The sequence below is a fragment of the Podarcis cretensis genome, assembly GCF_951804945.1.
Source record: "Podarcis cretensis genome assembly, chromosome: 1".
NCBI lineage: Eukaryota > Metazoa > Chordata > Lepidosauria > Squamata > Lacertidae > Podarcis > Podarcis cretensis.
Window position 1 is genome coordinate 86,159,993 of NC_137170.1, and position 14,082 is coordinate 86,174,074.

General features: G+C 47.2%; 1 protein-coding gene across 7 annotated transcripts; it reads right to left on the reverse strand.

Annotated features, from left to right (window-relative positions):
- Positions 1 to 340: 340 nt before the first annotated feature.
- On the reverse strand, positions 341 to 9,840 carry ACY3 (aminoacylase 3). Of its 7 annotated transcripts, none has more exons than XM_079986097.1 (8): positions 9,108 to 9,840; positions 8,342 to 8,505; positions 5,113 to 5,365; positions 4,517 to 4,712; positions 4,315 to 4,432; positions 3,265 to 3,372; positions 1,267 to 1,376; positions 341 to 681 (listed from the first exon to the last, which is right to left on the reverse strand). In XM_079986097.1, the coding sequence occupies exons 3-8, from the start codon at positions 5,343 to 5,345 to the stop codon at positions 487 to 489; spliced, it is 960 nt and encodes a 319-aa protein (XP_079842223.1). In that variant the 5' UTR covers positions 5,346 to 5,365; positions 8,342 to 8,505; positions 9,108 to 9,840; the 3' UTR covers positions 341 to 486. The 7 variants fall into 7 exon arrangements, with proteins under 7 accessions (XP_079842223.1, XP_079842222.1, XP_079842218.1 ...); XM_079986096.1 differs by having other exon boundaries at positions 9,049 to 9,840; XM_079986092.1 differs by lacking the exon at positions 8,342 to 8,505 and having other exon boundaries at positions 4,315 to 4,408.
- Positions 9,841 to 14,082: the final 4,242 nt, after the last annotated feature.

Genomic DNA, 14,082 nt, shown 5'->3' on the forward strand with positions numbered 1-14,082 from the left:
TTTTATTTTTGTGGCCACCCTCATGAAGAAGGACATTTGGGGGGTAGGGCAGCTGAGCCTGAGCTAAAATGGCTCAGGCAGTCCTGACTAGATCACAGGATTTGAATCTAGACTCACACCTTGTATTCATGCTAACTCTAACCGTATTAGAACACAGTGATCCACTCCAACAGAACAGTTCCACCCCACAGATATTAAAAGGCAATCAATAAAACTTGCAGGGGGACTGGCCCAGTGCAAATTCTTTGGATGAAAAGGCAATGAACTACTGTTTTAGAGAATGATGTTATCGTATCCTATAAGCACGAGATAGAGCTGTCTCCAGTAATAAACTATGAAATTATACAAGGACTCTTTAGTTTTTGTGCAAATATACGGTGCCTAGGGGAGGGATACTACAGAGGCTTCTTAGACGATACAAAATGTATTCATTTGAACTGGCTTCTGGTGATGTCTGGTTTGTTCCCGGGATTAAACGTAACTTATTTAAAGCTCCTTCTGCAGTGCAGGTTGGGCGAATGTGCGTTTCTCCATCTTGACGAAGGCCACTTTCTTCTCATAGTAGGCTGCCTCATTGATGAAGGCTGGGTAGGTGATGCTGTCTCCCTCATACAGAATCACATCTCCACTGAGCGTCTGGAAAATGGGGTCCCCGGGCTTCAGGGGCTGGAAATCTTTATCCTAAAGAGAGAGGATTTGATTATAAGCTAAAGGCAGAACAGACAGAAGCATCACCTGGAGCAAGCATTCCTACATCTTCTCTGCATGGGAGTGGCAAGAGCAACTCTCACAGAAGCTGGAATAGATGCAGCAAGGGTTTTTCCACACTGCTGCCTGCAGGATGATGGGTGATAAGATGTAGTAGAAAGTGACAGCTAAGACACTTACAACAATTGTGCATGGGAAAGAATTTTGGCAGTTGCAGGTTTGGCAGGTTCCTCTCTTTTGTAACACCTACCAACATTCTCATTTCTACACACTTTTAAAAGATGTAGGAGCCTAGTCCTTTAACACATTGTGTAGGACAGGCATGGCCAAACTCAGCCCTCCAGATGTTTTGGGACTACAATTCCCATCATCCCTGACCACTGGTCCTGTTAGCTAGGGATGATGGGAGTTGTAGGCCAACAAGATCTGTAGAGCCAAGTTTGGTGTAGGAGAAGCAGCAGCTGCTACAAAGATGCATACAGATTACATTTTTTACACACACAGAAAGGGGGGGAGAGGAGCCTGCTCCCCCTTCTTTCCTTTTCCCTCCATACTCACCTGCAGATTGGGATGTATCACAGCAGAGATCTCGCCATCAGGATAGCGGGGAAAGTCCACACGTTCAACCACCTTGTATGCTTCAGTCTCAAAGGCTGGGAACAATGTGCCTGACAAGAGGAGATGGAAAGACATCCAGACCATAGAAAGGGAGAGTGCCTCACTTAATGGCCAATGGTCCATTAAAGTAAAGGTAGAGGGACCCCTGACCATTAGGTCCAGTCGTGACCGACTGAGGGGTTGCAGCGCTCATCTCGCTTTATTGGCCGAGGGAGGCGACGTACAGCTTCCGGGTCATGTGGCCAGCATAACTAAGCTGCTTCTAGCGAACCAGAGCAGCAAACAAAAATGCCGTTTACCTTCCCACCAGAGTGGTGCCTATTTATCTACTTGCACTTTGAGGTGCTTTCGAACTGCTAGGTTGGCAGGAGCAGGGACCGAGCAACGGGTGCTCACCCTGTCACGGGGATTCGAACCGCCGACCTTCTGATCAGCAAGTCCTAGGCTCTGTGGTTTAACCCACAGCGCCACCACCCGCATCCCTAATGGTCCATTAGGGCAGAAGAAAATGTGGGGTCCCCACCCCACTCCTGATCCACAATCACTATGTGGCAAGTGGCACCTGAGCGTTGGTCAAGGCTTCATGCCAAAATTCATTTAAAAACAACAACAGAGCTTTTTAATAGATGGATATCATAAATCACACAGTGGAAGTATATATCATAAAACATGAATTATATCATCAGAATGATTTCTGAGTAATGTATGATGGTTGTTTGATAGGCCAGACACACACTATCTACTTCTGTCTATATACTCACAAGAGAAAAATGTGTGCGTAGGAGGGGAAAGACTGTCAACATTCACCACTAAAACTAAAAAGGCAACGCCAACTATCGAAGGGCTCACTCACACTTTCCTTTGTCCTTCAATTTCTTCTGTTTTTCCTGTGATTTCTCTGAGAGGGTTTTGTGGGTTTTTTGGTCCTGTCACCTTCTCTGGGAAAACTCGCTGTTTACTGCTGAATCAGAACAAGCGTCAATTTGCAGAAAACCCTATTGACATTTGTTCTGATTCAGCAATAAACAGAAGGTTTCCCAGGGAAAACAGCAAGGCAAAAGAAAAGCTCTTGGACCCATGCCAGTCACATCCATTTAGCTCAAGGGTGGAGGCCAAATGTGGCTTCCTAGGGGATCTTTGTAGGGACGCAGGTGGCGCTGTGGGTTAAAGCCTCAGCGCCTAGGACTTGCCGATCGAAAGGTCGGCGGTTCGAATCCCTGCGGCGGGGTGCGCTCCCGCTGCTCGGTCCCAGCGCCTGCCAACCTAGCAGTTCGAAAGCACCTCCGGGTGCAAGTAGATAAATAGGGACCGCTTACCAGCGGGAAGGTAAACGGCGTTTCCGTGTGCGGCTCTGGCTCGCCAGATGCAGCTTTGTCACGCTGGCCACGTGACCCGGAAGTGTCTCCGGACAGCGCTGGCCCCTGGCCTCTTAAGTGAGATGGGCGCACAACCCCAGAGTCTGTCAAGACTGGCCCGTATGGGCAGGGGTACCTTTACCTTTAGGGGATCTTTATCAGGCCCTCATGCCTCTCCCCAGACCATACCCCTTCCCTAGACCACACAGGCCCTGCTCTGAGATTTCATCAGGTGCTTTTGCCTGGCTGGAATTTGCCCTTCAGCAGCAACAATGCCTCTCACTTGGCCGGATGGAAGATGAAGAGGAGTGTGTTTGTCAAAACCTCTGACCTTTGCATGGCTGGAATGGCACCTACTGTGCAAAGGGAAGTCTCTCACCCATGGCTCCGCCCATTTTGCCACTGGCTCTGCCCCACCCACTTTTGTCTCTAGGCCTGGGCACCACTGTCACAAGGCCTCCTAGGAGGAGGCTCCTAGTGAGGGAATGCAGTCCCTGAGGGTGAAAAGAGTTCCCACCTCTGATTTTGCCCAGCTCCAAATCCCAAGAATCAGTACAGAACGAGGAATGATGGGATAGGTCACCTTTGTTGAAAAGCTCAATGAAGTCCAGAGCACAGGCCATGATGGATCTCATCTGAGCAAGGCAGTCTGCTCGCGCCACTCCTTGGGGCTGAGGACCCAGCTCTAACCCTGCAGGGGAATAACAGAGAAGTGATTATGGAATTATCCCAGCAGAGTCCCTCTGCCTATCTTACGTAAAGCATGAGCTTCCTAAAAGCCTTTTGCATAACTGGCACAGCGGTGGTCTGATCCTGTGCATTTCACTCCCTTGCTTTGGTAATTTTTTAAGCACAGCATGCCATTACCTTTGGGTCAAACACCTGCTGTTAGTACACCTATATGAAACACATTTCCACCCTAGCCCTGGTCAGTATCAGAACCAGTGTGGTATAGCATCGTTGTTGAGAGTGTTGGATTTGGAGGACAGTAGCCTGGGTTCAAATCCCCCCCTCACCCACAAAACGTATTGGAAGGTCTTGGACCACTCACTGCCTCTTAGCTTATTCTTCCTCCCAGGGTTATTGTGAGTGTAAAGGGGAGGGAAAACATGTCTCCTACCCTGAGCTCCTCTGGGGAGCATGATACACAATTATACGATGACTGACAGGTGAGTGGCCCTGCCCCTCCTGTCAAAGTTGACCTAGAACGGATAGTTCTTGTTATGTACTGAGTTGAATAGGATCCAAACTGCAGCAGTCTGATTGGTCCTAGAACAATAGGATCCAAAATGCAGCAGTCTGATTGGTCCTAGAACAATAGGATTCAGAATGCAGCAGTCTGATTGGTCCTAGAACAATGCAGCAGTAGGATTGGTTGGCAGGAACCACCCAATCATGCTCCAGATAGAAGTGAATCCACAACCTGATTGGCTTACAGTAGAATTCTGGAATTAGCCAATCATGTGCAGCCCATTGTGTAAATAATGTATATAAAGCAGATACTTTGAGGGGACTTTCATTCATTCCTCCTCACCACTATGAGCTGAATAAAGAGCATGAAATCACTTTGCGACTCTGAGTATATTTCAGTTCTCTGCCATCAGGAATGCCCAGGCTGATTATCACTCCCTACCCATTCCAGCTTTGGCCACTGAAGTGAGGTAAAGAGTCTCCTCTCCTGGCTTCTGATAAAGGAAGATGGTGCAGGGCCCCACTGAATAATGCTTCTGTGGAGAAAAGAACAGAAGTAGCTTTTAAGGGGAAACTTCAGCTTTACTTCCCTGAAAAAGCTGGAGAAATGAGATTTTCAGGAGATCCCAGGATCATGGGCTTACCTGAATGTAGTGACACATGTGCATGGGCAACAGGCAGTGCTCAGTGGCCACGAAAAGGCAGGCGCCCATGTTGGCTGTGGTGTTATGTAGGTCAAACATAAAGTCATAGGCCTGAGATGAACCCCTGGGTCCAAAACTCTGGTTGATCTCCTGAGCACGTTGAACTTCATAGTGGTCTATGTCAGAGTCCTTGGAGCTAAGAAACAGATGAGCAAAACAAAGGTGATGACAAATTGGCAGATTCCTGGGCCAAAAGAGGGATTTCAACCAGGACTGAAGGTGAGATGACATTTTCCCATGGAGGTCTTCCAGATGTTTCTGAACTACAACTCCCATCAGCCCTAGCGAGCCTGGTCAATGGCCTGGGATGAGAGGAGTTGCAGTTCAGAAACATCAAGAGAGCCAAATGTTCTCCACCCCAGCCTTATGCAGCAAAATCCAGCCTTGAGTGATGATTTAGCACTCCACCACATCCTCAGATCTAGCTGAGAGGAACGCAAACCAAAGCAGTTGCTCTTCCCCAGTAGCAGGAGTGGCATAACCCTTGCCTTTCCTAGGGAAGCTCTGCAGAGCAACACACAGGGTCACAGACTCACGTGAGAAATTCATTGAGGAAAGCCCGATTAAGATCCCTCCCAATGTAGCGCACACATTGCTCAACTGCCCGTGGGTTGCCCAGGAAGGGCGTAGCTTGGAAGGTGCCGCGTTGCAACTCAGAGGGGTCCCTGAGCCAGTGCTTGGCCAGGTAAACTCCCGACATCTCATTCCCATGAGTGCCCCCAGAAACAGCCACTCGTTTCAAGGAGGGAAGACGTTGAAGTTCCGCCATGACTGCGGTAGTTTTGGCCCCTGTTAGGAGAAAGAAAGCCAAGAAATGACTGTTGCCCTTTTGGAAACATCAGAGAAAAGAATTCCCTCCATTTGCACCAAGCCAAACCATTTCTGTCCCCCAAAGCCCTCCTTAATAGACACTTCTGCAACGCCTTTGTTTGTCATAACATTTATATGCTGCTTGATTGTAAAAAAAAATTCAAAGCGGTTTACAAAAGATAAAACGGTAAAATTTCAACCCTATTTTAAAACATACAGACGTTAAAATCCTAAAACAGATTAAAATTACTTCCTAAGCATCAGGGTGGGCTTGCCTAAACAAGAATGTATCTAGCAGGCACCAAAAAGAGTGCGATGAAGATCCCTCTTGATCTCAAGAGGCAGGGAGTTCCAAAGTGTAGGAGCTGCCACACTAAATGATTGAGTTCTTACAAATACAGAACAGGTATTATGTGGCACCTATTATGTAGTGCCAATTTCGCCAATCGAAATGGCCGAGGGGGCACGTGGAGGGTAAGGTGATCTCATACATAAACCGGTCCCCAGTTCTTAAGGGCTTTATATCCTAACAGTGACACCTTAAACTTGGCTCGGCAGCAAATCAGCAACCAGTGCAAATCTCTGAGAACAGGTGTTATATGCTGACAAGGCCTCACTCCTGCCAGCAATCATGCTGCAGCATTTTGTACTAACTGCAGTTTCCGGATCAAGCAAGGGGGAACCCCACATAGAGTACATTGCAGTAAATCCACAGCATTGAAAATTCATGAACTACTGTGGCAAGGCTTTCCCAGTCCAGGAATGACTGTTGCTGTTGAATCAGTCGCAGCTGGCCAAAGGAACTTCTAGCCACAGTGCCTCCTGTGACCAAGCTGGACCAGAAGCAACCCCCCCCCCAAACTGTGAACCAGCTCCTTCAGAGGGAGTGCAGCCCCATCCAGGGTAGGCGACTGACCAATTTCTCAGACATGGGAGCTACTCACCCCCAGCGCCTCTGTCTTGCCAGGATACAAGCTCAGCTTGTTTTAGCTCATCCATTTCACAGCTGCATCCAGGCAATGGCCCAGGAACTGCGCAGCAGCCTCTTTTGATTCAATGATTAAGGAGAAATAACCATTAGCACCTTGCTCCCAAACTCCTAATGACCACTCCCAGCGACTTCATGCAGAATGATATTAAACAGCAGTGGAGATAAGACAGTCCCCTGCAGCACCCCCATAAGAGCCACCAGGGGGCACTCTCCCAATGCTACTCTCTGGACTTGGTTCTGAAGGCAGGATTGGGACCACTGTAATACCGTGCTCCCAATTCCCATTTTCTGAAGCCAGTCCAGGACTTTCAAAGCCTCATGCATCCTGCAGTGTCTTCAAATAGTTAACTTTCTGCTACTTCCATTTCTCCACCTCATCAGGCCTTGGCAACCTTCCTTCACCCTGGCATGACTCGAAAGCATAGGTGCTATTTGGAGAGACCAGCAGAGGGAGTTTGCATCTAAAGTGACTATTATCTCAAACATTTAAATGGTTTGCATGTTATTGGTATGCATATGCAAAAAACCACAAATCTCCTGTTTAAAATACAAGTGCACACCCACCCACATGACTTTAATTATTATGAGATTTAAATAATAAAAAATAGGGAGGAGGGAGAAGCACTCATGTTCTCAAGTTTCATCTCTCATAACATCATGAATTTGGACATCTTGATAATGGGGAACGCCCAGCTGATGAGCGGCCAGGGACGTTAACAAAAGAACTGCTGTAGTCATTAATAACAATATGTTTTTCTGATAGTTGGGAATCTGGCAGCCTTTAGAATGCAACACCCAGGAGCATTTGGGAACACGACATTCCTCATATCTAAGCTGAGGGGCCAAGAAGCAGTTTGTCACCAGCTTTCAATTAGGAAAGGATCAGAGAGAGGCTTTGTTAAGACAATTGGACATAGTTTTCACCCTCCATCAACTCCTTGAACCTTATGGAGAGACACTTTCGTTTGATTGCCTTTCTTGGAACGTCTAAAACTACAACCATCAGCCGCTATTTTGCATTCTTTTCTGTACAGCTACTAAGCTCTGTAATCTTTGTACGGATATGTTTCGTTACTTGAAATTAAAAATAAATTGCAAAAATTAAAAGAAGTAGACGAAAGGACCAGGAGACATTTGGAGGCAGCATATGGAGCTATGAGTTGGCTGGTTGTGGAGTACCATGGGGTGCAGGGGTTCTCCTTGGAATCTGATGCCCACTTAAATTTGCCGTCTGCTACAGAGGCTATCCCTTCCACAGTTACCACCACCTCTAGGGGAAAACCTTTGCCATCCCCTTCTCTTTCAAACATGGCATGGTTGCTTGTGATTGTTGCTGTGCACACTATGGATTTTCTGCCTCAGGCACCAAAATGCCATAGGTTGTTGCCTCTGCAGCATCTCTGTTGTTGGGATTTTTTTGTTTTTGTTTTGCAATATGCCTTTCTGTCTGCCAGTGCGCCTGCCTGATTCTAACCATGAAGACAGACTTCATGGGAGGGAGCTAGACAGCTGATGTGTGCGCCTCCTGAATCCTAGCTGCTGGAAAGCTCCGTTGGTAGAGCAGAAGTCTTTTATAATAATAATACTAATAATAATAATAATAATAATTTATTATTTGTACCCCGCCCATCTGGCTGGGTTTCCCGAGCCACTCTGGGCGGCTTCCAACGAAGATGAAAAATACACTAAAATGTCACATATTAAAAACTTCCCTGAACAGGGCTGCCTTCAGATGTCTTCTGAATGTCAGGTAGTTGTTTATCGCTTTGACATCTGATGGGAGGGCGTTCCACAGGGTGGGCGCCACTACCGAGAAGGCCCTCTGCCTGGTTCCCTGTAACTTGGCCTCTCGCAGTGAGGGAACCGCCAGAAGGCCCTCGGTGCTGGACCTCAGTGTCCGGGCAGAATGATGGGGGAGGAGACGCTCCTTCAGATAATCTCAGGGTTGTGGGCTCAAGACTCACGTCGGGCAAAAGAGTCCTGCACTGCAGGGGGTTGGACTAGATGACCCTCATGGACCCTTCCAGCTCTACAATTCTATGAAGACAAGACTGTGACTCTTCTATAGGACTGCACAGAGGTGGACAGGTGAATGGAAGCTGCAATGTAGACCCCTTGCTCCTTCTGCCTGCCAGGTTAAACAGTGAAATAGCAGAGATAAGTTTCAGTTAGAGTGGCCACTCAGCACACCACTAAAATGAGGACATGCAACACCAGCAAAAAGGAAAAAAATAAAAATAAAAAGACATTTATTTGCATATGCTAATTGATACGGATGCAAGTTTACAAACAATATCTATAACATCTTTTTTTCTTTTACAGAAAGATAGGACCACACAATTAATAAAACATGTATAAAACAAAATGTAACTATGGTTAATTCACATGTGGACCTATTGTTTTGCAGGAAAGCCCCTGAAGAAGGCCTTTTGGGGCTGAACACATGGGGCATTTTAACAACAACAACAACAACAATAATAACAATAACAATAACAATAATACTCTTCAGCATCTTTGACCCTTCTCTTTTTTATATATTTCCAGTGGGAAGCTTCAAATCCTCTGTTTTCCCAACTAAAACAACAGGAAAAATGGGCCCTGTCAGTGTCACCAAGATGCTGACATGGTGCATGATGGGGCCAAGTTCAGCAAAGGGGAAATTCTAGCTTACCTTAAAATGCTCCGAAAAGAGCTAGCTGCTGAAATTGAAAATGGCAGCTAGAGACTTACAATTATGCCTGGAGAAGCAGGAGAACATGCAGGGTAAAATCTTATGTTCAGATCTGGGCCTTCTGGAGAGAGGAATGGGAGGGCCTCGCGTCATTTATATTGCACTGGTTCCAGGACTTGAAATTGCCAGTAGAAGTGACCTGGCAGGACACTGAACAAGCTTATGGGGCCCTAGTCCAAGGGAGCCAAACAGCGGTGAAGTGAGAGATCTAGTGATAAGATTTAAGAGGTTTACAATTAAAGAAGCTGTGCTTAAGACGTTGCACAATTTCCACGTGCTGAAACATGAGGAAGTGAAAGTTCAGCGTGTTAAGATCTATTTTTGAAACCCTGGGACAGCAGCAGAGCTTCAACCTATAATGGAGAAACTGCAGAAAGCTAGGATTGCAGTATTGTTGGGGATTTCATCTTCAAGTTGGCTGGCAATTTTTACTCTGCATCCATCCTGCCAGAAGTGGGAGGGCTGCTAGCTGATCTGCAGCTAGAAACCTCTGAGGGGGTGCAAACAGAGGAAGCAGATGATGCAAGTGGCAGCCAGGATTCTTTCTAGGAACAGCAGCAGAAGAAATCCAGAAATGGCTGCCTTCAGGGGAACACGATAAGGAAATTGGAGCCACTGGGAGAAAACAGGGCAAGGAGTTAGTTGAATACTACCGATGAGATACAACTAAATCTCTTGAGAGGGGTCAATGTAGAAAAACAGCTACAATGCTCAAAAGGGCCAAGCTGAATGCAAATAATGCTCTGATGGTAGGAACAGCTGATCTGCAGAGAGAAAGAGCACAAGGCATTGTGACTGAGGCACCACTGACACTTGGCCCTCCGTTGAACTTTAAAGTTTAGCAGACACAAACTTTCAACAATGTTTGCCATGGTGGTAGCAAAATGGCAGTGGTGACCACCCTCTCTGTGACTACCATAACTGCCATACCTTGCTCTGAGGAAGGGCCTCTTCCTTGCAGTGTGATACTGAGCTGCAAAGATGCTGCAAGGATGTCCTTGCACTGGAGGCAGTGGCAGAGGGAAGAGGAGCAGCAGCAGAAAAGTAGTGGAAGGCAGCAAGAGGAGAGGGGGGAAGATGGTGTCGGCAACAAGGGTCACGGCGAAGGGGAGGGAAAGCAGCAAGCAGCAACCACGACCTACATCGGCACAGCGTACTGTGTTGTGCTTTTTTCGGTGGGGGGCACGCAGGGGTACGCACCCCCCTAAACATTTTGTGAATTTAAGTTTGGCCTCATTGAGGGGCAGTATTTCAATACGAGTAGGAAGAGTACCCCTAAACATTTTTATTTTAGAAAAAAGCACTGCTTTTGCCCATCTTTTATGGCTCTATAATTGGATTTCAACTCCTATCACCCTTGATCATTAGCCATGCTGGCTGGGCCTGAAAGGAGCTCCAAAAGCATCTGCAGGGCCACATGTTCCCCATTCTTAAAGTAGGAAGTGACCTGAAAAGCAGAAAGTTGAGAAAACAATGGCTGGGTGCAATTGGAGAAAGAAAGAGCCATGTAGGACTGAGCAAAGTTATACGTAAGACATACAGATAGGAGGAGCTGTACACTGTGGGCAAGGAGGAAGCTGGCAAGAGAGCACAGTTTGTAGACTGGAGTCTAGATCAGACAGCATTTATGCTACCATTTATGAATGAAATAGGAGGGCAACTCTTCCAGTTGTGGTTTCCACCGTCACTTCAGCATTGTGACCAAACAACCCTAAGAGGGTGAGAAGGGCCATAGTACTAAATGTCCCATATTAATTTGAATTAAGCAGCTCATTATTTGGCTGCCAGTTTCTAATCTGTACAAATCCACATACCTGCAGCTGGAGAGTCCACAAACTTGCAAGTATCTTGTGAAGACTTCGCAGAACTGGCAGAAGGACAACTCTGAGGAAATCCAAAGATATCTGGAAGAAGGGCTTATGAGAAGAATAGGAAACATTTGTGCCCCATAAGATGATTTAGTTTACCAAAGTTTATGGAAAAATGTAAATGAACACAGTCCTGCTATCCAGAGTAAGCTCTTGGCCTTCACGATGTTCGGTGGGAAAATAACAGAAGTTGAGAACACTTACCCGTCAGAGGACTTAAATTAATATGGGTTCTTAGCTCAGGACAGCTCCTGTCGCCTCAGTGTACTTGAGCTGTTAGAGTCACAGTGAGGCTGGAAAGCGAACATTTAACCTTTAGCTCTAGCTGTTTGGAGCCTGGTGAATTATTTTCTTGTTGCAATTGCCAGTGACCTATGGACCACACTGCATCTACACCAAAATGTTGCCCTGTCTTAAGTTCTGAGTCAAAGAACCCAAACTGGTTAAGAAATTAAGAATAATTGCTAGGGATTAAGTATGAAATCACCCCAGCCTGAGTGGTTGGGTTCACACTTGCAGGACATTTGCAGACTATTGCTATTTTCAGGTGGGATTCAATCACGTAGTGGCAAATTCAGGTTGCACAATGCCAGTTGATTGGGAGGTTTTGCAAAAGAAGCCCACTCATTAACTAGCTGACATTGCCTATCCACCCTGTAAACAAATCAGGATGAATGCTCAGTAATCATGTTGCCTGGGAGCACCCTGAGTTGTGCACTCCAGCCCCCTAGAATCTAGTCCTAGACAAAGGATAAGACATAATACTGTCTAGTCGACAGTTTGAGGTCCATGGATAATGATGGTCAGTGCTTTTTTTCTTAAAAAATGTTTGGGGTACTCTCATTTTGACTCAAGAAAACCACCATTTTATAGATCAAATCGAGGAAAATAAATACAGTAAATGGACAAAAGTACAAAGATTCACAAAATGTTAAGGGGTATGCGTACACCTGCGTCCCCCCCAGAAATAAAGCACTGATGATGATGTTCCAAAACTGGATGCAGCTTTGGGGCTCACACTGTTTACAACTGCTCTGCCTTCTTATTAATGAACAGATATTTCTAAACACTCTTGCATGCTCCCTCACTTCCTTGAGCAATGAGAAGTTGCATGGGCAGCACTGCCAGAGAAAGATGCCTTGCACCCCAAAGTACATTCAGCAAGCATAGCTCTCTTTTTGTCTCACTCCAGACTCCACAAATGCCTTTTTCTTCTCCCTCACACACAAATGCACCCACTTTACAATATCCCCTCCACTAGCTTTGAGTCTCCTGCTTCAAGTTCTGATTCCTATCTCCTTCAAATGACGGAACAAGATTTCTAGGTAGCTACCAACCATGAGCTCCCATTGAGAAACATCATTGTGCTCTTAGCTACTATCACTCCTAGCAAAAGAATTGTCTTCTAGCCACAGATTTGAGTCATTAGTGGAATTTTCTACCATTTGATTGGGAAGCACAAAACAATGTCATGTGGAAGATCTCCATGTAGGGTAACAGTGTCATGTAGGAAAGAGTCTGTGTTCTTACCAGCTACAGGACTGGTCCAAGACATTTTGCTACTTGAAACAAAGGACAAGATAGTGCCTTCCCTCATTTCCACATATAGAAGCTAACCAGTTTAATTTTACTTCAACACTGGCAATGGGACAGCGTCCTCCACAGCACCTGAGGGGGTGTAGGGCAAACTATGTGGCAAACAAACACAACTATGTCTTCTAACGCCTCACCTCCAGTCCCTGTCCCTCTAGCATTTGCTGTCTGAGGCAGCTGCCTCACTCCACCTAGTGGTAGGGCTGACCCTGTCAAGGTAAGTGTGAATAGGATTGTGTGGCTATTGGCTGGCGCCACAGGGTATGCTAATTGGGTGAATCCCTGTCTCCCGCGAGGCTGACGCCAGCCTCGCGAGAGCGAGTGTGGGCGGGGTCATGATCCCACAACCCCCCCTCCTCCTGAAGATCGGAAGGGGCATTGTGTGGCTATTCCCTCCCCCCCACAGGTGGAATAAATGAAGACAACGGACACAGAGTTTTAGGTTAATGGGCGAAAATGGCCACAACTTTATTGATTACAGGAAAGAAGGGTATTGGCTTTAGGCATTGGCCCTAACCGACTATCCGGTCTGACCGGGAAGGGTTAAACACCAACAGGGGGAGCCACCCGAGATGCATATCCCTAGGCGCTCCCCGAGGGGTTACCGCTCGGGGGCGCGCTTTAGGCCCTAGCCTCCGTAGGTTTCGGACGAGGCGTCGCCCCTCGGAGTCCTTTAACGAACTACCCTTCAAGCATTGGGGGAGGTGATGGCGTTCCTCCCCCCCAACCTCATCTGCATGATAATACCCCGGCCAATGCCTACCGCCACCGAGCCGCAAGCCGGCTCGCCGCCAATACCCTCAGACCTGTAACCAATCCCTAACGCCTTGCAAAATATCTGCCAACCAAATATCATTGCCAGCATCAGATAGATGCACGCCATCCCAGCGATAAAGCATTTCCTTGTCAAACCGTATGCATGGGTGCTGAATGACCCGACCGCCCCATGCGGCCACTCTACGAGCCACCGTGCGCTCCACAATCCTCCTAGCTTTGTTCACGGCCACAGGTTTCTCTGCATCCCGCCAACACTTCCCGCTGGTAAGCGGTCCCTATTTATCTACTTGCACCCGGAGGTGCTTTCGAACTGCTAGGTTGGCAGGCGCTGGGACCGAGCAGCGGGAGTGCACCCCGCCGCAGGGATTCGAACCGCCGACCTTCGATTGGCAAGCCCTAGGCGCTGAGGCTTTAACCCACAGCGCCACCTGCGTCCCCACTCAAAAGCCATAGACCAGCTCAAATTTATAGCGATATAAATAGGTAGAATTGACACTTGCACCCTATTCTTCTGCAGGATAGGACTCCTGGAGAAACCACTGACTCTTTTGGGTCTGTGATGAATAGAATCCATTCCATCCTTCATGTTATTTTCTCTCTCCCTGCAAAATACCTCAGTAAGGACTTCTCTTGCCTGCTGCTCTCTGGGAGCCATCCTTCCCTCTCTCATGCTAAAAGTACCATCACACCCACCCCAGATCTGGCCTCCCTCACGGTCTCATTGCCGAGGGGGCAC